The 25250-nt window shown below is 38.0% G+C and overlaps 1 protein-coding gene across 4 annotated transcripts in view; it reads left to right on the forward strand.

Annotated features, from left to right (window-relative positions):
• Positions 1-25250, forward strand: part of LOC112049794 (dual specificity protein kinase CLK2) — a 58822-nt gene that overhangs the window by 20325 nt on the left and 13247 nt on the right. The window contains exons 3-6 of one of the 4 annotated variants that reach the window (XM_052883910.1): positions 7184-7310; positions 21331-21412; positions 21899-21965; positions 24461-24574. In XM_052883910.1, the coding sequence (XP_052739870.1) occupies positions 7184-7310; positions 21331-21412; positions 21899-21965; positions 24461-24574 (390 nt within the window). Of the gene's footprint in view, positions 1-7183; positions 7311-7333; positions 9670-16347; positions 19964-21330; positions 21413-21898; positions 21966-24460; positions 24575-25250 lie in introns of those variants that run through there. The other 3 variants (XM_024087852.2, XM_024087843.2, XM_052883909.1) reach the window with 3 other exon arrangements.

The following is a 25250-nucleotide window of genomic DNA, read 5'->3' on the forward strand; positions in this document are numbered from 1 at the left end:
ATCTTTAGGGTAGAGTTCGTTTATAAAAAAGAAAGTAGTGCTAGTGACACTATTTATAACTCACGAACGGCTAGACCGATTTGGCTGGATATTTTGTTGATAGGAGGAAAATCAGGAGCCGGACATAGGATACTTAAGGTAGGGTAGGGGTAGTATATGGATAGGGTAGTAGGGTGTATGGTAGAAGTAGGGTAGGGGAAGGGTTGAGTAGGGGTGTGGTAGGGGGTAGGCTAGGGGTCGGGTTTCACGCGGACGAAGTCATGGGCGTCCGCTAGTTATGCTTATTTCTACCGCCAAGCAGTCTTATATGGTTGTTGGATGTAGGGCAGCGTTTTTGACGTGTTCCTAATATGTCCTGAGAACTGTGTATCTTTGTTAGTTTTCCGTTTCCACTATTTTATGGTCGTAATTTGCTTGTTCTATCAACTAATACTAAAACGTTATTTTGCTTCTAAATTATATTATGAGCATGTCGAGGCATAAAATAATTTTTATAATTTCAAATTCATTTTCACTAATACTGTGAATTGCGACTCCTCTTCACAACTTTCGTCAACTCGCTCGAACATATTCAGATAACGATAATGCGCATCTCGTAAATAAAATGCCGCAACTGCAGGTGTACTTAGGTATATATGGGAAAAATTAAAATATATAATTCTGAATTCAACCATCACTCCGGTGGGTCATAAAAAATCATACCAATAAGATTTCGCTCAGCCAAATATAGTCAATGATCGTTAAACTGTCTAAGCAGAACTGGTTTTTTTATAAACTCACGCTTTTAAAAGTTTTTAAAAGCTCGTTTTCCCACATTAACATTTTAGAAACTGCTCAGCGCGACGGCCGGTTTTCTATCTTGTATAACGAAATACATCACACCTCGAATATAAATGCGACAACGTATCGCGTCACCGATATTTTGTTAATTAAGTACGTATTATGTAAACGACTAGGTACTAGTTGTGGTCCATGGCCCAGGAACAAAATATTTATTAATGACCATACTGCTCAAACTTTTTAATATAATCATGATGACTCGTACAAAATGAACGTAGCGAACCATGGTAGTGGGGTGTTTTCCTTCCAAGACATTTTCCTTTATCAAATATGCCCCTAACAATTGGCCGACACTTGCTTATAAATTTTATCAATACTGCAAAAATCAGTATTAAGTTTGCATTTTATATTTTATAAGGTTGCTTGTTGGTTATTGATAATAAATACAACCTCGTCCGCTGTAGCATGGTGTCGGTGACAGTTCGTTTCATTCTTTAATGTTGCCGTGATTCACGGTAATAGTACGTATTATGAACGTCATACAGGCACTACATACAGCGCACGAACTATGAGCCGATTTTTGCAAAAGTATGGTAAATTGAAATCCTATAGCTTCCCCGTTTTCCATTCTTGTGAGTATTTTCAAATCCTAGAAAGGCCTTTCATTCTAGACTTCTACTATAGGTGATATACTTAGTGTGATATTGCAATATCACACTAAGTATACCCATAACACAGGCTACAGTATCACTTTGATAATGTGTGTGATATTTTAAAAACAAAAAATAAATAAAAGTTTGTTGACTGTTCATTGATTACGTTATCGGACATGTGTCGATGTATAGCACTGAGTCGCACAACGAAACACATCACAGGTTGAATTACAATATTGATGTGCCATCGAAAGTGAATGTTCCGGTGTTTGTTATTCGCGAGGAGCGTCGTGTGACGCATGTTTCTGTACGTTGCTACCGACAGACAATCTAGCTTTTTTTTATCCGGTTTAAAAACGTTTAATATGTCCTTGAGTCTTGCTCATTTGTTTTCTTACTAGTTATCATTCGCGTGAGAAAGATTTTTTTTTCGTATCTACTTCTCCCGGACGAATAATATACATATTACGGTATACAAAAAACTAGGTTCTGTAGCCGTGTATTTATTGAAAATTTCATGAATTTGAAAATTGAACAGTTGTGAGGCGTGATAATGTTACAAACAAATAAACTCACTTTCTTATTTATTATACAAGTTTATTATTAAACTACATCTATTTATGAAAAACATTTATTTAAAAAGGACACCGATTTAATAATCAATTTAGATAATAGAGTTTCTTCTCTTTCGTTCGTTTGTAGTCTTTAGAGTGGGTAATCACTGCAAATAGACGTATTCCTACTTCAAGAAAGTTTTATGAGGCGATCGCTATGATGTTCTTTATTTGTATAATTTAGATAGAACAAGGATCATATTGTCCATGCTGATCTTTAGTAAAAAACAGACGGTTTCACCATTTTTGTTTGACTTGCTTGAGAGAATTGTTGAAGCGCCATCGATAAATTACAGAGCAAACTTGTTAGTTTCAGGTTTGCTTTGAATTAGTTGGATGTTGTAACTACTGGTTACAAATTCAATACGTACAGTCGTACAGTGTAATGAAGTCATGTCAATTTTCATTTATTTCAATTAGGCTTAGTTTATAAGCACTTTCGAAACGTTAGGTAATAATAATATAAGATAATGGTGATAATAATTAGTCGAAAACTTAAAATTAAAGTTACGAGGGTTCAACAAGAGAGTATAATTATTTATGGTTGAATAAAACACGACTGAACATTTGTGTTTTGTAGAAATATAGAATAAATAGTCGTAGGTACATAATTTCGTGTCCTGGCCGAATTTGGCGTCAATTTCTTTATTTTTGTAGTACTAGTGCAGATTATATTTTAGCAAATCGTAAATGACTTCATAATAAGTGGAATCGACGGCCTCCGTGGCAGTGGCGTAGCGAGCCTTTTAGGGACCCAGTATCTAAATAAGTTGGGAGGCCCAAATGAAGGGTAAAGATTATTCACAAAAGAAACGGAAAAGCTCGTTAAAAGTAAATATGACAGTGACCTATTTTGGATGTTTCCAACTATTGAACTCGAGCTGTTCAAGAGTTAAAACCAGGGCTCATACGGCGGTAGCTACGCCCCTGCTCCGTGGCGCAGTGTTATGCGCGGTGAATTTACAATTACAAGATAGAGGTTCTGGGTTCTATCCACGGCTGGGCCGATTGAGGTCGTGGCTTGTTACCACCCTACAGACTAAGACATACCGCAATGCGATTTAGCGTTCCAGTACGATGTCGTGTAGAAACCGAAAGGGGTGTGGATTTTCATCCTCCTCCTAGCAACTTAATCCGCTACCATCTTAGAATGCATCATCACTTACCATCAGATGAGATTGTAGTCAAGGGCTAACTTGTTACACTTCACACGAAAAGGCGAAACTTTGTGTGTGTGTAAGTATGTTTGTTCCTCTTTTACGCTGCGGCTACTGAAGTTATTTGGCTGAAAATTAAAATGGAAATAGATTTTACTCTGATATAACACATAGGTTACTTTTAATTCCGAAAAGCTCCATGGTTCCCGCAGGATTTGTGAAAAACTGAATTCCACGCGGACGAAGGCGCGGGTGTCCGCTAGTATAGAATACAAATAAAAATCGAACAAAAAATTTGGTGCCAACACATGGAGTGACCAGCATTTACGTAACATACCAGTATACTGTAACGCATGCAAGCAAGGTCTGCGAGCGCGCGCTCAAGTTCAACCTGTCGATGTCGGATGGGGCGCCCGTGCCCGCCTGACCACCGGCGCTAGGCAATGTCGCACGCTTAACGGTTATTACTCACTCAACTGCCGCATTTGTGCTTTATTTAAGGGTTCGGGTTCGATTTCCAGCTAGATCAATTTGGGAGTTTAATAATTTTGTAAATGGGCCAGGGCTGGCGTCCTACGATTTAACGTCTCTGTACGGTACCCTAATCTTGATAATTCAATAAATTAAGAAGAAAAACTTAAATCATTAGGCTAAACATAATGTAGTTTAATATCAAATGATACTGAAAGTTTTGAACAGACTTTGGATCTTTACGTACTTCTTGTTTTTAAATAGCAACACTGAACAAAAAAGCTAACTTTGCGTGACTTTGCACAATTTAATAAATTAAAACCTCGATGAGTAAATCAATTAAAATGACATTTTAGCTACCCTTTTGATGATTAGGTATATTACTGATTTCACTCTATGCACACCTGGTAATAAAGCAACGCTTAGTCAAACAGTAAGACTGATCCGGTACTCGAATCTTAGACTAAGCCAAGCAAATTAATCACTAGACCACCGAGACATTTAAAAATCTTATTTTAATAATGTTAGTATTATTCGTTTACAAACATTGTTATATTTTTAAACCATGAATGTGAATCATAAATAAAAGTATTCTTAGATTCGTCTATTGAGTTGGCCCATTATTATTTATAGATCACTTGAAACAACACGGCCAACCGGCCAAGCCTCACACGAGCCATTGTATCTGTATTCATCTGAATTTATACCTACTTTCATTATAGCACTGCACTATAGAGTGCCAACACAGCGGAATGTATTCTGCCAATGTCATGTATTATGACAATGAATCTGGAACGAATGTACATTGAATTGGCCGAGAGCTTGCGATAGCCAGACATGCTTCATTTTAGGAAGGCTGAACGTTTGTCAGCCCACGATTAGTGGCGTACACAAGGTTTTTAATTAGGGTAGACACTTACAAATCGTAAGAAATGGAAAATTCCTTCTGTTTTTACTGAATCCGCAGGGTAGGCAGTGCATGTTTGTATCTATGAAATGCACGTCCCTGCCAATGCTCCTACCAGAGGTACAAGAGCAGTGGTGGCTTTGAAAGGTAGCATGTTTCAAGACTCCAGATCTTTAATAGTCTAAGTATAAATCTTTATTAAATATTTTCTACAGGATATCATGAGGCATCATGTCTCCAGAAGCCAGACCGTTAGCTTCGTAGCAAATCTTCTGAAAAACACGCACACACACACACATACACACACACACACACACACACTTTAATTTTGTAATGTTCATTTAGATGATATAATTAATATTTCTGTACCAGCTATGGAAGAGCGGAGCCTTCTAATACAAAGGTAGTTTTACTACTCCTAAAAGAAGGTTCCAAACTCGCACTAATTTATGTAAATTTAGAAAGTGAAATAAACGATTTTTTTTTTTTTTTAATCTTCGTTAGAGGCCTTTAAATTTCTTTTAAAGAAAATACACTGTTGTATTTTACTGTTGAAGGTCTGGACCATGGAACCAGCTATCTTCCAAAGCCACCACAGTCCAAATTACATAATAGGGTAGTTTACTCATACGAAATTTAATATAAGCTATATTAATTTCGTTTAATACGTGGAATAAGGGTCCGAAATATATTGGTATTATTTAATATAAGTTAAGGAAGTCCCGCGGCTAAAACCTGAATTAAAATTGACAGCGCCTTATACAAAATGAAAATATGACCGCCATTACCAAATGACAATGAGCGCCATTAAGACATTTAGCTCTACGTCTACGGGACTTGTTTCGTGGCGCGGAGCATAGATGCACCAAGGCTGTCAAACTTTTTAGCCTTCCTAAAATGAAGCATGTTTGGTTATCACAGTCTCTCGGTCAATTAAAGTCAAGTAGGCAAACCTAAAATATTTACTATTTTCTATTTAAAGAAAGTGTCATCATTACATTTTAAAATTCACATGTTGTGTACGAAAAACCAATGATGTTAATATAATTTACATTGAACTTAAATTAATCGTTGACTACAGAACAAAATAGGTAGCAAACTATTAACTTAAACTGGGTATCGAATGTTCGTGTTACCTATGAATTCACAAGGTGACTCAACTCACCTGCTAGAAATCTAATATTAATACAAAAAGGCAGGTGTGAGGATGTTTATGCCTTAATTAGATTTAAAATGATTTTCATGTTTCATTCATACTCGTATGATTATAACTGTAAAATACGAATGTCTAAAAATAAATAATAAAACTTACTTCCTTGATAAAATCAAAACACTCCGCAAGTAGTTCAGGCGGACTGTTTCGATTTTTTTGATGAGAAGTACCTATGTTTCCTCAGATGTCCTTGAGAACGAGGTATTGCACATTAGGTACCTAGAATATCCAAAAAGGATGAAATGAGAAAATCTTCAAATTTGATTTGAAGATATCACCAAAAATAACTTTTGAATTGATTGTACCTTTGATTCCTTTAGACTGTATCACCGTGAGATATTTGTGCATAAATTACTTATAGATGAACAACTGCATATCCTTGTCTTTTCACGCATTATTGTTTTATCTCGCTCCATACCTACGTAAACCAATTATATTGTACCTATGTAATTCTATTAGTGGTACTGAACCACCCTGAACGTATAGATATAATTTTCTTTAGTCATTCTGTTATTGTTACGTTCTTACATGCAGCCCGTGCATTACTTCCTATTTTATGTAGTTTGATTTGTTTATTAAACATGTTCTTTTCTGGATAGATATGGTGTCGCTCGATTCTGTTATAGTGAATCTTCTTGTAAGGTCCCAAAGTTTGTGGTAAGCAGAGGAAACATAAGTGATAAATTATCAAACAGCGGCGTCGGTCGTTTTTGTTTATTTCCTCAAATAAATATTGTGTAAAATGCAAACTAATGCCGTCATAGCGGCCAGCTGACGTGGCGTTTGATTGTTCCTCTCTAGATGCGTCTCGTAAAAAGGGCATTGATTGTACAGGCATTGCCTTAGCTCGTTTATGGTGCGCGGGCGCCGCTTGCTTGGCAGTTCATTCGCGAACGCAGCGCGCGCCGGATCGTCTCTCAGTGACATAACAAACATCGGTTGTTACTATGTCATAGCCGTTGCCGCTATTTTACCTCGTCCGTTACTATTCACTGTAACCTTGGCTTTTTTTCCAATCTTATACCTACACTCGACATCTCATTAAAAGATCTTCAAATTATTTCACAATAGTTATAACATTTGTAGACATCTACGCATGCTGGAAAATAAGATAATGCATTAAAAGCATAGGGACGGGGTGCCAACGTTGGGACGTTGTCAGGGCGCTGCTGCGCGCTTGCTGTCTGCCGCCGCCTGACAGCCTCCACCAACTTATAAATCTACATTCCGCTTACGAGTATGAAGAACGCTCGCCTACGTTAGTAACGTATTTATTCGCTCCTAATGCACACTCAAACCTCACCTCAGTATTTCTTTGTTTACCAATTATGTATGTACCGTAGTCCCCGTTCACTAACCCTACAGCCTATTGATCGCTGATTTCACAGCTCGGAGCACTCGTGGAGGCGGCGGAATGAGCGTTCTAAACGATCTCATCATCGGCGTTCGCCAACTTCGCACCGCCGGAGGAGGCACCATCGCGACGAGTCGTCGCCGCGTTCACCCCCAGAGCAGGTTAGTATCGTTTCTTAATGGTTTATTGAAGAGGATGTTTGAATGGATTATTTGAATTATCAAACCCAACGTCCACTATCACTTATACCCGACATTTGTATTCAATCGAAAATCTGTCTAAGACTTGCGTTTAAAACTCGTAAAATAACTGGCTCTACGGTCCGGAACCAGAAAAATGCGTACCACGTCACAGAAGCCTGCGGGAGGAACATGCGGGACAGGATTGGCACCCGAATGCGCGTGCGCATGCGCCTTCGTCCATGAAGACGCGAGCGAGAGACGGCGACCTCTTCACGCTCGCGCCCGTTCTATTTGTGTTCGCCTTCGTCACGCGGTACGCCTTCAGTCAGTCTGAAAGATCAGCCGGCCGCCCAGCGCGTCTGTGCCGCCGCACTAATATCCCAAACGCTCGCGCCGCGGGCGGCCAGCGCGAGCAATGGCTGCCCAACCGCCGCGTCCACCTCCCAACAACCTGCTCTTCAGCGGGCCCCCGCCCTCCTTGCCGCGAGTAGTTCTATTACCCAGTGACCCTACTGTGCCTCGAACTACTTGCGACGTTGCGTTGCATGCTGTCCTTGACCAAAGCAACGATGCGGATGACTTGGACGAAATAAACAACGTGGGTGTACCTAACTATGATGAACCGTTCAGTGACCAAGAAGACAAGCACGTGTTCGAGAAAGATCATCTAGATGACCAGTATCATACGTATAGTTATATACGACGTACGCGTAGTTTTGATATTTCAGATATTTATGAACCAACGTATGAAACCTATTTGGATGATAGCGTATTTAGACACCGACGATCTGAACCCGATTTATCAAAGTATAGTATGTTTGTTGAAGCTGAAATAGCTATGCAACCATTGCAACCTCCTCCGCTTGTCTTAAATAATCCTTTTTATGAAGGTGCATATGCTATTACTCCCAACGACTTAAGTGAGAATGTGGTTGTGTTACCAGAAAATTATTTAGCCTTTGAAGATTCATTCGTGCCTACTTGGGAGTATAAGCCAGAATTTATTGTGAATCCAGAATTAAATCCTGGTGTTTACTATGATGGACTACCACTAATACCTCCAAATGATCCATGGTCTACGTATGGAAATCAAAACAATTCTTTCCAGTACTATACACCACAGTTCGAAATACCATCGGAAGAAGCTGGCGTCCAATATATGCGTTTAAGCGATTTAGAATATGCTAACATACCTCAATACATGAGTCTCCCAGAAGTGGAGCAAGCTTCACAAATTGAGCCTTGTACTAATAACATAGCTGAAAACATTGAAGCAGAGACAGATAACAAGCACTATGATTCTAATTCTTCAAAGGAATATAATAAAATTATTACGAATCAACAAGAGCGAACAGGGCCTGTGACGTCTGAAATAGTACCAAATAATGCATTGCATGAAGAAGATAAGCTTAGCATTGTGGATTCTAATACAAACAGAGAGTCTTCTCTTAGTGAAGACCTTGAATCGTTCAATGCAGATATCTCTAACGACGTAACTTCTAGTTTAGCGTTTATGCCCAGTAGCAAAAGTTCACAAAGGGAATGCGGAAGTGACGATACCAGTGACGACACCTCCCCATGTTCAACTGATTATCATGAAGCTTCAGCACTTGACTTAGCCCAAAGTTTAGATGAACTATCCTGTGATAGCACAGATTTCTCCCAAAGCAGAGATGAAATTTCTCCGATTAATGATGATCTACTTGATGATGATAAAACAGCGTCTAGTATAGTTAATAATAAATGTAATGGACCAAAAGTGGTAACAGTAGTTAATCCAGTGGTTAGTCTACCTCTTAATCAATTGCCTTCCATTCCATTACAAAAACAATTGACCCAAAAACTTCCACCAGTGCCTCATAATGTTAAAAATAATGAAAAACAATTACAATTGGATTCTAAAAGTACTGTGGTTGCGTGTGAACCTGTAGTCTCCAAAAGTGTCAAAGCAACACCTAGTGTACATAGCGAGAACAACAGCGTTAAACTTGTGACTCCTAATAAGACTCCTGTAAATAGTGTAGATATTGTAAAAACGCCAATATTCAAGCATCACCCTAATCCTCCGGCCGTGCCACCTGCGTGGTTAAACAAAACGGTGAACCATGAACGCAAGCCGCAAGCGAATGCAGCGCAAGAAGTGCCACAAATACTAGTCCAAAATGCGGAAGAAGTGCGACAGCATAATAACAGCGTAGCATCTTCTACGCAGCGTGCAGCTATAGTAAATCAACCAACGTCTGAACCCCAGCCGTCGTGTTCGTACGCACAGTCTTTGCAGGCTGTTCCGCCGCAGCCTTCGCAGCTTAAACCTGATAAACAACCAAAAGAAGTAGAGGTCAGCTAACTTATATTCTATTGAATTTTTTATACCAATTTGTAATCAATGCTATTCAATAGTATTTTATTAATTTATTTGCATAATTAAATTGACAGATGAAAGTGTGTTTATTATCGCTTTTATGTACACACATTTAAAAGGCGCGTAGGTTTTTTAGTTATTATAAAAATGAACTTTGAAACTGCAGTATGTAAAACAGATAGTAATTTTTATTTGATACTACATTTACTCGTTTCGACTGTTAAAACAACTACGCAATGAGATGGCGGCATTAAATCTATTTTAAATTATATAATTAGGTCAAGGATTCCATGTGCGAGCGCAATCCTTTCGCTCTTAAAACCGTTTTACAAAAATGCACGATTTAAATTCCTTCTGTTGACAGAGATCAGCAGCACTATAATTTGTTGAATCTTCCAAGTTTTTATGTTGGTCAACAATTAATAAGTAGTACCACTTACTAGTTAGTATAGTATGGGAAATTATAAATACGAAAGATATATTATAGCCATTTCATTTAATAAAATTAATCGCAATCTTATAAACCTAAAGCTGTAAACAATATTGCTTATTAGATGTATTGACGAAAATAGCACAGCAGCTGGCATCGAGTATGCAAATTCCAATAGCGGTCGCTAGATGGCGCCACGTGTCGCGTTTATTCTGCAAACTTTTCACGCATGCGCACGGAAATAGCACGATTACCTTCACCTAGGCGGAGCGTCGGCGAGACCGCTTTGTATTAACCCCCCGCCCCCGCTACCCCCTGCGCGCCGCCCACTCTATCAGCTATCATCGCATCATCGTCCAAGGAATTCTGAATATGAACCCTGTCTAGCCGAAATTGTGTAAAATCTTATAAAGAACTTATAATACCCGACATATTATTTTTGGATAATTAGATGTAGATATTTTTTTATATATCTATACATAATCTATTGAATGTTGGTGGGTGTGTGTTGACAAAATATACTTCAAAGCGTGTAGTACTCCACACGTTTAATCAAGTCTAATGAACATGTGCGCTAGCATTTCAATTGTTTGGAATTGTTAAATTGATACTCGCTGAATCCAGCTTCAGCCAGACATAATCGTAAATGATTCAGAAACTTGATTCCGAGCTCTTGAGCAATAGGCATGTTGTGTCGAAATACCTATAAAATGACTAATCTTAAATTATAACTGATATTACTACTACTACTAAAATGCCTATGAAGTTAAATGCGAAATGGCAATTGATTCTCTTAAGTATTCAATTGACAATTTTTTTAAACCCAGGCCTTGACCTGTCCTGGATGGTTGAAACAAAATAAGACGAAACAATTGGTCAATAAGACGAACTTGATTAACTTTATTGGTGTATCGATGATATTAACTCTAATGGTGGAAATCTCTAATAGGCCTTGATCAAATTAGAAATTGACAAAATTAGCTGTGGCATGGAACTCTTCTCTCCTATCATATGAACTTACCGCAAACTAAACAGAATGATTGTAATATTATGATCTCTCTAGATCTAGTCTAAAAATTTAATTTAACATAACTGTATTGGTTAAAATATGTTGTAAATGTTTACCGACTTACGCTTAACGAGTACATTTGACGCTATCTTAAATTGCATCACAAGTATTTAACAAAATGATCTTGACCTTCATCGTCAGCTAAAATCTGTACCTACTCGTACTTTCATATTTGTCCCCTACAATCTAAAGAGTATTAGCTAACTGTCTTCTTGAACAATACTCGTAAATTAGTAATAAGTTCCTTAAATTTGAATGAAAACTTAAGTACTTAATGTTTCAATTGCTAAACTTGAACTTTCACTCTATTTTAATTTCATTGTTTTATATAGAGAGCTCTATTAGTGTTCGATTTTGTTCCACCTGTTTAACATTCATTAAGAGAGCTTTGAAATAAATTGAATTGGCCTAGATAGAGACAGTACGAAGTATATCTGATCGTAGATGACGTCACACGGCTTTCGCTCTACTGATTGTACAGTTTGAACAATCGGTAATCAACTGAAGCTTTTTGAAAATTATAATCTTTGGCTTTATTTTAGTTTTAAAAACGGCGCTTGATTTTTTTGGTCAGTAAATGTTTGTAAATTCACATGTTAATACAACCTTCTGGAGCCATTCGGTATCGGTTATTTTTGATTTCATTACGGACATTCTTGTGTAAACAGTGTTCTGTTACAGTGACGTTTCGACAGATGCTTTGTTTTATCACTGCAGACGGCATAACGTCAAAATTCCCGGCAATATCTTACATTCCCGGCGAATGTGATAAACACTAATTTATATCAAAACGGTCTATTTTTTAAACTTCAATTTATTTTCATACTCGGCGTCCAATGTCAGGAAGTTGGGTTCTTTCACTAGATTCATTAAATGCAGCAATTTTAGTTTTTCTACCATTTGTTTTGAACAAAACAGTCTTGTAACAAGTTTTTGACATTATAATTTCACTGTATTTAAAGACGTTCTGCTTGTTATTGTGACCCAGTTTTCGCAGGCTACCAGTTTTAACACGGGCTTGACAGCGACCTTCGCAATCTTTTTAAGTATGAATCTGCAGACCTAGAGTGCACTACCGTGACAAGTCATGTACCATGGAGTTTGTCGAGCCTTGTGCCAGATACTAACTATACAAAGTATATATTATTTTATAAAATTTATGCACTATTTTTTGACTCTATTATTTTGACTCAGAATAAAAGATAACCGTTATCTTAATGTTGATATGATAATAATGAGATCGTTTCGTATTCACTAACTTTATACTTCAAATTAACTGCCGAAGTAGATAAGTTACTAAAGCTGAAATTTAAAGGATTTAACATATAACTTTATTTATAGACAATGAAATAAGAAGTAAAATGTTCCTATTCGATTATCACAAACTGTTATAAATAAAACAACGTAAAAAAGATCCCGCATGATATAATTACCTTGTCAAGAGGGCCATGCAGTAGCAATGATATCTGATACTGATAAAACAATCACCGTGACTGATGGTTCTTCTCTACCGGTACTAAAACTTCCCGCATCTAATTAAAAAAATACACAATGATAAGGCACGGAATACAAAAAATCACTTGTTCAAAGTATTAACTTTAGTTCTTCTAGCCGTCAAGCCGTCTTGACTGACTTTTTAAATCGAGAAATGCTTTAAAATAAATAAATATTGTGAACGTAATGTGTTAAGATGAGGATAGATGATTTTGTAGTCGTATTGAAAAAACAAACGCTAATCAAAGCAAACTCGCAATTTAGTGATAGCAGGTACTAGGCGCACCCCAAGGTCAAGTTCAGTGGGGGTGCTATCGCGAATGGTTAATACGCTCGGCATGCAAGGTTCAGATAAGTGTGCCCGTGCCCAGGCTAACCTATCTGATACTCTGTTAGCCTATCGTGTTTAGTTAATGCGCTGTTCCTTCCGGCCGGCCTTGTCGTTCTGCCGATATCGTCATGCCGTTGCGAATGTTCACGCTTCGTTGGCAGTTTGCATTAACTTTCTTCTTCAGCCTTTACGTTGCGTCCTCTCACTGTAGTAGTGTAATCGATGTCCTTATGAAATAACTAATTTGCAACTTGTGTTTCAGCGTAGGTATTAGGTACGTTTGGACGGATTCGTATTTAATTTAGTAGCAAGTAACATTAGCAAATCGAGTTTCGAAATGATTTTCTTGTGTTATTTAAATTGTGTTATTTTAATTTTTTAAATCCTGTAGTGTCAGGATTACCCGTTCATTTGTTCTTTAAGTATAGAAACTTTTAAATTTTGTTTTTATTATGGGGTTTTCTTGTAATAATTCTCATAAATCATAATTGGCGACGGTGCCGTAAATCCTGATAAATAATTGAAAACGACGTTTAGTTGACATATACTTGTAGCTCGCTTTTGAATTTCCGATTCAAGGTCTCTGCCAAATCGCTGAGAAGTCGTAAAATTTGTTTGCATCAAACTAACGAGCGTATATTTTTGTTTTTCACTTCTTTGCTAGCCGATGTACGTGACGTTTTTATTGCGAAGAGAACATTTTGCGGCAACTTGGGTATCTTCAAAACAATAGTGAATAGACATCTAGGCAAGTCTATATCTATGCTTACCATCAGGTGAGATCATGGTAAAACGCAAATCTTATATAAAAAAATCTATATATGAAAACTATACGTGATAAATCAAACTTAAATACCGCGGTATTTAGCAAAATATTGATCACACTCCGTTCACGTCAAAGTTTAAATCCTGTGGGATGTAATATAAGTCATAGTATAGTAGTGTGCCAAATTGCATTCGAGTCCATTCAGTCGGTGCGTGATTCAGTTACTAACATCTTCGTTTACATATTTCGCATGCATTCTATCTATACTATTTACAAACTTTAAAATTTGTTGAATATTACAGATTTGTTTGAAACTAACGTTCAATTTATTTAAGTAGATTATACCTTGGGTTAATTGTAAGGTTAATTGTATAATCCACGTTAAATATTGGCGTTTTTAAGAATACTTTAAATCCACGTTAGTTACTGGCGTTTGTAAGGATACTATAATCCACGTTAGTTGTTAGTTAGTTATTAGCGTTTGCTATTGATAGAAAATCGTTGAAATTTCAATCGATTTCAAGCTCCCAAGAAGATCAATCAATAGACTGAGAATATTTACTTTAATATTGTTAGTAGAAGTCAATTAATAGATTTTATGCAGTCATATAAAAGTTTTTATGCAGTTAATGAGCACAGGCTTTACAATCAACATTGAGGCTATATCTACCTACTGAACACAACAAAATCATTAATTAAACGGTTAAAACTCTATAAATTAACTGTGCATTCAGTTGTGATCTTGTAGCTGTCGCCTTGAAGATTACATAAACCTCGTGATATAAACTATCAGGAAACCCTTTGTGATAACCGTTATTAGAATATTTCTTAGGTATGTAATAAGTTTAAATTGAAATAAAATAATTTGCCAAATACAACGAATTAGTAATTATATTGTTATTTTATGATTGAAAGGAAAATTACAATAAGTACGTGGGTATTTTATTTAATTTCAAAGACTTTAGAGGGCGAAGCAAATTAGTCGTCTGTGTTACGTATGAAATTCGTCTCATGTCAAGACAATAGGCCAGTCGCATTTGGTACACAATTTGAACAATATATGACGTGGCAAAACAAATGACAAATGCTGCAAAATGATACATTACTGCGAACATGAGATAAATGAGCTGAATACATTTTGAATCATCAACTTTGAAAGGAGTAGGTATTAGGTATAACGAATTTCGGTATGTTTGTTGCAGCAGAGATTTGTATGTCTATTTACCTACTATTCAACAAAAGAGTCAGACATTTTTGACATTTCATGTTTCTATTTGTTTAAGAACATGATGTCAATATTCACTTACTTCTTTTACTCAAAAATCTTGTAGAATGTGGACTATAATGAATAGTGTCAATATTGCAACTATTAAATTGTTTGTTTGTTTTAGTTCACTATTTGAACCGCTGAGGTCTCTCATGCAATTTGACACCTACCTACAGTTTAATTACGTTTAACAAAAGTATTACAATACTAGTTCCCTAATGTCACTATATGGTTAGTCGTTAGGGCTTGAACCGCTTTATTAACACGCGCACGTATCGTGATCACTGGTTTAGTTGACCAACATCACGTAGGTAGTAGGTACTAATCAGTCGGCAATAGACGCGGATGTCGGACCTTTAGCGAACGCCATGTCTGGACACACTTAGGGTCATGTGGTTGAACTTTTACACAACCGTAGTGTTATCTTGTGACCAATGTTTGACAAATTAAAATTACTCCACGTCTTCGTGGAATTGGTTTTTTTCCCCTGCAACTATAATTTGATGTAAACATGTCAATAATTGCAGCAGTGTTTGATTTTCAAATAGATCATGATAGCTGTATGTAATATTTTTATTCAATAGATATAAGCTGCGAAATCATCGTCCAAAAATGTAGGTTGAACTCTGAAACCCTTCATCCAAATATAATTAAGGAAAAAATATAAAACAATTGCAAATTATATCGGTCGGTACATTTGACACGCGGATAAATCCTGTTTCAACCGAAAGCTTTCAATGAATTGTTCGCTCCATTAACCATGTTTTAATTGGAGTGCGACGACGACTGTCCTCTCAGTTTACGTTTAGACGTTGACAGGCGCGAACTGATCACACCGCTGACTTATCTGTGACAAGTTGTTTTTATTACATTTTTATTGTATTTATTCTAATAAAGTGTATAATATTTAATATACGCGTCGTGTATACAGCTGAGCTAATATTGTGGTGCACTCGGTTAATAGCCTCGGCCGCAGTTGTTAGTCAGCCGGACGCCTACCCGCTCGCCCCTTACGCTTTTCGCTCCACCACACACCTGTGAAGTGATTACTAGTGTACGAATATGACAGAGATCGCAGTGAAACACGACAGGATCCGCCTGCCGCTCCGCATGGCCTCCTTCTATGAGCTGTACAAGAGGTTCCTCAAGGAGCACGGCTGCAAGTGGCACGATATCGCGAAACTCCTCAACGTCGTCGCCGACATCCTTTTCGACGTCGACGGCGCGTGTAGTAAAATCGCGGGCAAGGTCAGTCTCCAAGTCTAGTCTTGTTTATCGTGGCAGGATTAACGTTTGATAGTGTACAGAAATCTGATAACAGTATAATAACAATGTAGGGATGCAATTTCAATATCAACCAATTTTTAACTTTATCACAAGGCGAAACGTGTTTTCACAACCGTCATTACAAAGGTGGGGTTGTTTAGCTTCAGACCAATCGCACAGGGGGTCGTTTTACCTGCGCCCCGTCTTATTGTGCCGTGCAGTTGCTAACAGAGTAAACAGCTGGCGCAATGAAAGCGTCTCTACAAACAGACATTTCATTTCATATGTGATAAAATGTGTTTGCCGAGCGCTCAAAATGTACACTGTTTTAAAGCTGTGCTATTCGCTCATGTTGGCTGACAAGTCTCTAGCATCAGTGTTGTTGTTACTATTGACTTTGAGCTATTTTGCGCACAAAATGATGTCAGTTAACTTTGTAAACGCCCTTAAAGATTTTGCACAGAAGTTGTATCCATATCTGCTTTATATTGTGACAGAGGATATTTCTTTTCCCGAGGTACGAATATTGCCATAATCCTATGTTTTTTTATAAGAAATTTATTATTTTCTAACCTCAACTTTCTTTAAATGTTCAACGTATATACCTACTACATTATTATGATTAGTTTAAATATTAGCTGATAAATTATACTCTACTCGGAATATAAGTATTGCCCTATTTACTATTGGTTTTTGCTTTTTTTTTTTTGTTCAATCAAAATCCGTTTAGATTGTAAACAATTCTTCACCGCCTTTAAAAACTACGTATGATATAAAACACACGTTTTCTTCACAAAATACCACAACTTGATCGAAGTCCGCGTTCTTAAACTAATCTATAACAATTAACGTGCAAAATTCATGCATTCTTAGATCTAGAAATTATTTAGTGCCTTCGAGAAATATCCAATTCTGTGTGTATTTCTTTGGCATAGATATCGATCAACGTTTATTTACGAGGCCATTATTAGCCTGGTATTTGTTAAAAAATGTATGCGGCGCGCGGTTGAAAATATTAGCTCGGGGAAAGTATACAACGATACAGTAGGTATACAGTATGCAAGTGGTATGAAATCGACGAACGATAACAATGTCCAGAATGTGCACGATACTGACGCTTCCGCTGAGCCAAGCCGATCGGACGGACGACTGTTCCGGCACAATTGTGGATCGCAAAATGTTATAAAACAAGGAATATTTCATCATTGAACATTTAAAAAACTGAGAAGCATCCACACTTGATGATAAGACAACTAATATAAATGTTTGTTACGATACGATAAGCACGAGACGCCACGCAAAGTATTCGTGTCATATGAGAGATATCCATCGCGTGTCTCGATGCTTGCATCCGATTTCACAACCTGCAATTGGATTTGAATAACTGATAAAATACATATTAATTCAGATTATGTTTATCGCACACGATAAACGTTTAGAGATAAACATTGAACTCCGAGTGACAGATTAAGGGGAAGATGCGATCCATTCGTGTTCCCGTGGCCCACGCACGTGCTAACTAATTGTTCAGTTTCATACACCGCTCCACTGACCCAATTAGTAACCGCTTACCTATTGACAGAATCGTCTTGGCTCTCGGGCCTAATGCTATCGCCAAGGAAAAACTGTGTTGCAGGCGCGAGTAAAAATACGATATTGGGACAGCGTGCTAAATTGTTATCCCTTTTTAGAAGAAAAACCGCTGTACAAATACGTTTCACTTTAGAAACGTCGCGTGAAATATAATTAGAATGAGAATGTGTCGGTGAAAATGACACAGCTGAGACTAAAGAAATGCCTTGATACACAAATAATTTATATCATCATTATCAGCATATTTTGGGCCAGGCCTCTCTCCAAGCAATTTAGAAATGACATCCGTAATCCAAACATGACATTAAAAATGTATTAAGTTTGGTAAAAGGAGTATTTATACGAGTGGCGGGTGTAATGCGACGAAAATGCGCGTGCGGCGGCACCTCGGAGTGCGCGGGAGGGCGCTCCCACGGGTTGCTGATATTTTTAGTCCGCGACCATTACTTGGCACCGACGGCCGCACTCTCTGCGCCGCTGATCTCTCTCACATCCCTTCGCGCCCGCTCCCGATACATATCAGTACTGAGCCCTGAGCCCTATGTGCCACGAGTGAAGCCCAATTAATAATGCTCGAGGGCATCGTACAACCTGTAAACGTGGAAGTATGATTTTCAAGAATTACTATGTGATACACCCGGGTTGAAGTGTTTTACATTCGTATAGTTTAGTTGTTCGCCGCAAACATGGCCAACGTGAGCGGCAACGGGCCGACGAGCCCGCGCCGCTACAACCGCTCCTCCACCACCAGCGTCACGCAGCTGCTGTCCGACGGATACTCCAGCATCATGAACCGCTTGACGCGCAGAGGTCCGTCCGAGAAAAACGAAAACATCGTCGACACCAAGCTCACCGCAGCCCGTAACCGGTACGACGACAAGTTACTCTCTAGCAAAAGCTCCGCTCTGTCTAACGTGCGCCGGTACGAGACCGCGGCGAACATGTCCCCGTACAAGTCGTACGTCCCAGCGGCCGCCGCGGCGAAGAAGTACAGCGACGAGCGACACTACTCGAGTTACCTCAACTCGCCCAAAACCAGAATCGACACATCACCTGTGCATTCCCATCCGAGTATTAGCGCTCTCAGCCGCAGTGACTCATTCCGGAGAGCTCACATGAAAGATAATAAATCATCGCCTCTCACTAAACGATATCCTCTCAAGGAAACTAATAATAACAATTTAGATAGCACGATTTTGTTAGGTACCACGCGTAGTCGTTTGGAAGATAAATATTCTTCTGTTCTAGATAGAATCGCCGTACAGAAAAAGGAAAGGGCTAGGAAGGAAAGGGAGGATCGGGACAAAACGTTGGAACCTGATCCGTCGACTTTTTCCAGAGGTCTAATGAGAAGTTTCACGACGGCAGTGTTCGGTGAGAGTTCGTTCAAAAGAAACAATTTGTCGAACGAGAAAACTAGAGATAAAACTCCGTTCAGAAACACGACCGATCGTCGTTTATCTAGTCATAAACAAAGTGATAAGAATGGGTTCGATTTAACTCCTAAAGAACGTCCTCTCTACGGGAAAGACCGTGACAGCGTGTATCGCAAACATCACAGAAGATCCCTCAGAGTCGAAAAGAGTGCAAGCGATAACAAACGAGGCAAACTGTCTCTGAGGCCTATCGACATCAGCATACAGTCGGGCGCCCGGGACTTGATCTCGCCCCCGCAACACAGAGCCAACGATGCCAAGCTGAACCTGACCAAAACACCGGCCTCCTCGCCCGTCAACGACGTCTGCAGACAGAAGCAAATATATTTTCCGTCCAGCGACGAAGACGACGACAAGACTCCGGTCGGCGACCGCGTGCTCAACGAACGCGAAACGCGGCGAAAAGAAATTCAAAGCCTCATAATGAAGTATGCGCACTTGGACGAAGTTTACAGTCGCATCACAGAGAAGGAACCGAATGGAGTGTCCAGTGCGCTGATGCCGAGGAAAGTGGAGCCTATCGGAGTTGGTGATGTGGTAGCGCTTCCCCCTGAGCTGCGGGGCCGGCAGCGGCCCCATCGGCCGCGCCACCACACGCGACGCGCGGCCACGCCGCCTGTAAGCACGAGCTAAACCCGCTTGCGTCTGTGTGCCGCTAACTTATACCTGGTCCGTGATGTTTAATAGTATCAACCGTCACCATTATCAGTCTATTTCAAAGGCCCATTAAAGCGTCAGGCTTTCCTCCTTATAAGACAGGCTATGGGGCCTAGACCCACCATGCCAGTCCGCAAGCTTATCGTAATTGTATGACTATGACTATCAGATGTTAATGATAATGATTGAACTACGTGCCGTGCTCTGTAAGGGGGTCTAGTCCAACTATAATTCTAACTTCGGTCTGAGAACTTTGCTGAGTATTTCTAGGAAGAAAGATAGCTCAATACTCCATAGCTCGACCTAGGACTCGAATCCTGGACCTCGTGTTTCGAAGCAACATAGGCTTCGGACAAACAAACAGCGTGATACCATACCGATGTCATATAAATGCGTTGGCATACATGAAACACTCTTTCAAAGTTATTTATTCTTACAAATATAAATCTTAATATTTTTATCGCTCTAAATATTTAGTTAAATGTTACTAATTAAAAGTAATTACAGATTCTTTGAAATAATTGTTTAAATCTAAAGAATTGTATGTATTTTGCAAACGTTTCAAGTACTATTCTTTGAAAAAATAAGTCATGCGAGTGAAAAATTTTTGACGGTAGTAAAATAAAAAATGTCATTTTAGCATTGTGCACTGCATAACAAATGTCAGTCACAATTTACGAGTTTAATGTGTTCAAGACAGTGTAACGTAAATAAAAAACAATCTTGCCATGATAGTGCATGTATTTAAATTGTTTGTGAGTGTTTGTAAATTTAACATGTCCTTCTTGTGCGTGAATCTATTTTCTAAAGCAAAAACCAAAAAGAATCCCGGCGTACCTCCACATGGAAACGTTAGTAGTACCGGCGAATATGTTTTTATTGGCAAGTGAATAACATAATAACAAGTCTTAGACAGAATCGATTGAATACTGAATAACTATGATGAAACAGTGAGTGCTAGGTTATGGTGAAAGGGAAAAGTGTGTGAGGATGTCACTCCTCTTCCAGCACCCGTCCGCCCAACCCCTCCCGATCCTCCGAGCGGCGCTGCCGGGGCGGGCACCCGAGCTGAGCCCTCGGGCGTCCGCCGAGCGCGGTCCCACGTCCTTCCGCGGCTGTGTAACAGCATGTACACACCATACCAATTGTCGCTTGTCTGACGGGCAACCGTTCCATTGTCTGATTGTTGGGTACAACACTACTCGGGTCGTGGCGAACGTGGCGCTCTCCGTGGCATTGGCTGGTGCGCTGGTGGTGCTCGTGGCGTGTGGCGTGTGGCGTGTCGGCGCTGGCGGCGGCGGCGGCGGCGGTCGGTGCGGCGCTTGCAGAGCTCCCGAGCACGCTCATCCGTCAAGGACGACAAGGACGGCCACCTGGTGTACTGGCCCGGATATGTCATGGGAGCGAGATGTTCGTGTCCACACCGTACCTTACCAATGTCAACTTCATACACTACACACACACACACACACTAAACACTCATGTAAATCTCGTCACACACACACATACACTAGCAATTTTTAAAGAGGACAGAAACTCGGTGTGACAAAAATATTGTCGCTACCATCAGTCAAGCCCAGATCATTTGAGATTTCAAACTTTTTTTTCTTTTTGTTACATTTAATTACCGCTTGTGGTTTTTTATTTTCATTTTCAAATAACTGCGACATCTTTAACTCTCTGTTAATAATTCATTAAAGTTATGTTGGCGATACGATCCGTTGGTTTTGCTGATGACAGCCGGTGATACATAGTTTATTTGTATTAAATGTTTTTTCTTTTTTGATTTGTGTATATGTCAAAGCTGTCATAACATTTGAAAAAACCAACGCGAGATTCCAGCATAACTTTGTCCCGTGTACAGCGATCTAATCGTCGTGCCTTGGTTTCTTGCAGACAAAATCATCGAGACCCTCGGTGAAGGAACCTTCGGCAAGGTGGTCGAGGTGAAGGACTTGGAAATGTAAGTTGCAAGTTTCTTTCCTTACACACTTTCTTTTTTATTTTGCTATATTTTAATTTATAATACCTGCTCGTATCTTAATTTTGATACAACTTTGTGATGTTATAAATGAAAGTAGTAATAAAAACGAGCAATAAAATGAAAGTAAATTATAAGAGAAGCGTAATTTTTGACTTCTTTCGAGTTTCTTAAACGTAGACGTTCGTCGAGTGGTTTGAGCGCTAGCAAACGTCTAGTCAGCTTGGACATTGCTACTACATCCCCACGCGTCGTGTTTAGAACGGACTTTAAGTTTGGCGCATACTATTTATGATTGTAGATTTGTGAGAAAGAAACTCCGGTTTCTTTTTGAAAGACAGTTTTGCTGTGATTGTAATAGGTATACGGTATACAGACAAGCGCCAGTCAACCGACTGACTGTGTGTGAAACTAGTGAAGTGTTAGCAAAGCAGAAATGTGTATAGAAATTATCATCTATTTGTAAGTGTTTGCAACTATTTGTTTGTAAACGGGATTCTATATCACCCATCCCCTGTATAACTCCTGTATAACTGTGCCAAGATTCCGTAAACCTTCATTGAATGACTGCGAATGAGGGCTAAGTTTACAAATACAAAGATTATTGTGGTGTAAACATAATCACATCTAAAGTGACTTTTGAGGTAGAAGAAACTATACACGATATTTGCGTTGAATGTCGGTTCGATGAACGTCTACGTTTTTATGAATATTTTAATTATATTTTGGTGTCTCATATTTTCAATTCATTGGTGAACATAATATAACAGTTGTCGCTTTGGATATGTTTATTTAATATTAATATTAGTATATGAATAATTAGTTTTTGATTATGGTTCATTTGTTGTACACTTATGCCATTTACATAGTAACAATTTGGTAACAATGGTGTCTAATTGTTTATTTATCTGAAAATCGAAATGTAAAAGGGTTACATGGAAGGGTTCAAGCATCTTACTCTGTTTCTAACGGTTTGGAATATAATTTTTTTTATAAAAAAATTTTAATTAATTAATTTATTTCATATTTAATGCTTTTTTGCAATATCGTAAAGAAAAGAGACTGTATTAGTTTTTATCATCCGCTAGTTCGCGCGGTTTTGCAACACAGATTGTTACTTTTAATTAATTTCTCCATAATGTTATTTATCAATGAGTCTCGTGGATATTAAAATACCGTCTCTCATAAACAAAGTTTGGCATAGCATTCCGTATCGATTAATAGAGTTCTATTTTCATTTGTTTATATTAGCCACTCGCCGATCGCCATTCCTCTGCCGGCCATTGTCAAAATATCGTTAATATTAATAAATATTTCTTTTCGGACAATGAGACATATATCTCGTGCACATTAACTTGACACCTGGCTACCAAACAATCAAACGAAACACAGTACAAACGTCATTCGAGTCAGGTGTCAATAATCTGCAGGAGCTGTATACTGTTGCCATGTAGAAAATAATGTTAATATTTAATGAAACTGTTGTAAACTAATTACTGAAGTTTATATTCTTTCACAATGGGTACGAGAAAACTGTATCGGACTGTAACTGTATTTATTTGCAGTTTTTTAATGCATGAGATTTATTAATTTTTACTTAATATAATAATATAATGTATTTATTGATTGTACGAAGAAGCTGCACAGTATTACTGGTACAATCATGAACGGAAAAAACACTATGCTACAACCTTTCTTGATGAGTACTGTTTACCAACAAAGAAATTTGAAATGAAGGTAATAAATGCATGTCATTTCATAACTTATTTATTTTAAATTCTATATGGTTTGTTTATAAAATGTTATATAAAATATATTAACCCTATTTAATTGTTCTAAGCTTATTATTCAAATTTATTTTCATTAATTTATGAACTAGTTAATTATAATTATTATTAGGTGTGAAATGATTAGTGATTTATACCCTCATTTTTAATTTGTTAGTTGGTAAACAGTACTCATTAAAGAAAGGCTGTAGTATAGGCACTGATGACTAGGGGGATTTATTGCTAGTACTTGTGTACTGATAATGAAATACAAATAAATTAAGTTTGGGGATGTTTAAGAAACTGGCACATAACACTTGAGAACCCAGTTATCCTTTCACACTGTGAATAACTATGAAAACTCATACCATATACTGAATACAAAAACAACAAATCTCATTAATAAAATATGTTCACTGATATTTGTCATAGTATGCCCAAACTAGATCTAGAGAACAGAATCTTCCTATTATCTATTGGTCAGATCAGACATATTCCAACTACTTTATAGGACTTATGCCATGGTTTGCTAAATGAAACTGCTACACAAAGTATCTCTTGTATTTAAAATTAAAAATAATCTTTCTAAGACTATGGAATTTTTACCTAGGAGTACCTACTACTAATTTTTATTAGTAGTACCTACTCCTTTTATATTTTGTGTATATTTGTATTTGCATAAATAAAATGGTATATTTTATGTGTTTTCAGGGAGCACAGGATGGCTCTCAAGATAATTAAGAATGTTGAGAAGTACAGAGAGGCTGCAAAATTAGAAATTAATGTTTTAGAAAAGTTAGCTGACATTGACCCTGATTGTAAAAAGTGAGTATATTTCAACTTTCTCGTATATTAATTTTTATCATATATATGTACGTACTTTAATAATATTAAACGCGCAAACCGCTAATCCATCTCGGAAGAAGCGTGGAGGGTTAAAATTTTAAATTTCCTATTTCTTGTAAGGAAAAAGGCCTAGCCCTGATTTGGCCATTGATAAAAAAATAGGCTGATTTATAAACACGGGCACAAGTTAAGACTTGTGGCTGATTTTCACTACCTTCGTAAGTTTTGTCACTTTCTTACTTTATGACAAACTAGTAGACGCCCCGCGGTTTCACCTGCATAGTTTCCGCTTCTGTAGGAATATGGGAATTAAACATGGCCTATGTCACTCATAAATAACGTGGCTTAAAAAATCAGAATCGGTTCAGTAAATCCAGAGATTACCTCTACAAGCAACAACTTTAACTCTTTAATATTAGCATAGATAATAAAGAAAATTTTGTGAACACTTAACAGAATGTGTTAAAATCGTCCCTGAAAGTATTAGTTATTTATTTATTCTTATTTTTATCTAAATTAATTTTGTTGATGTGTTTTTATAAATTAATCACCTTTAACAGTCTATTTCAACGGTCCACTAGTTAATATGGAGCTTAGACCCGCCACGCTGATCCAATGTGGCTTCATGGGCTTTACAGGCTGGTTATTTTATAAG

Source organism: Bicyclus anynana, chromosome 10 (genome assembly GCF_947172395.1).
Source record: "Bicyclus anynana chromosome 10, ilBicAnyn1.1, whole genome shotgun sequence".
Lineage (NCBI taxonomy): Eukaryota > Metazoa > Arthropoda > Insecta > Lepidoptera > Nymphalidae > Bicyclus > Bicyclus anynana.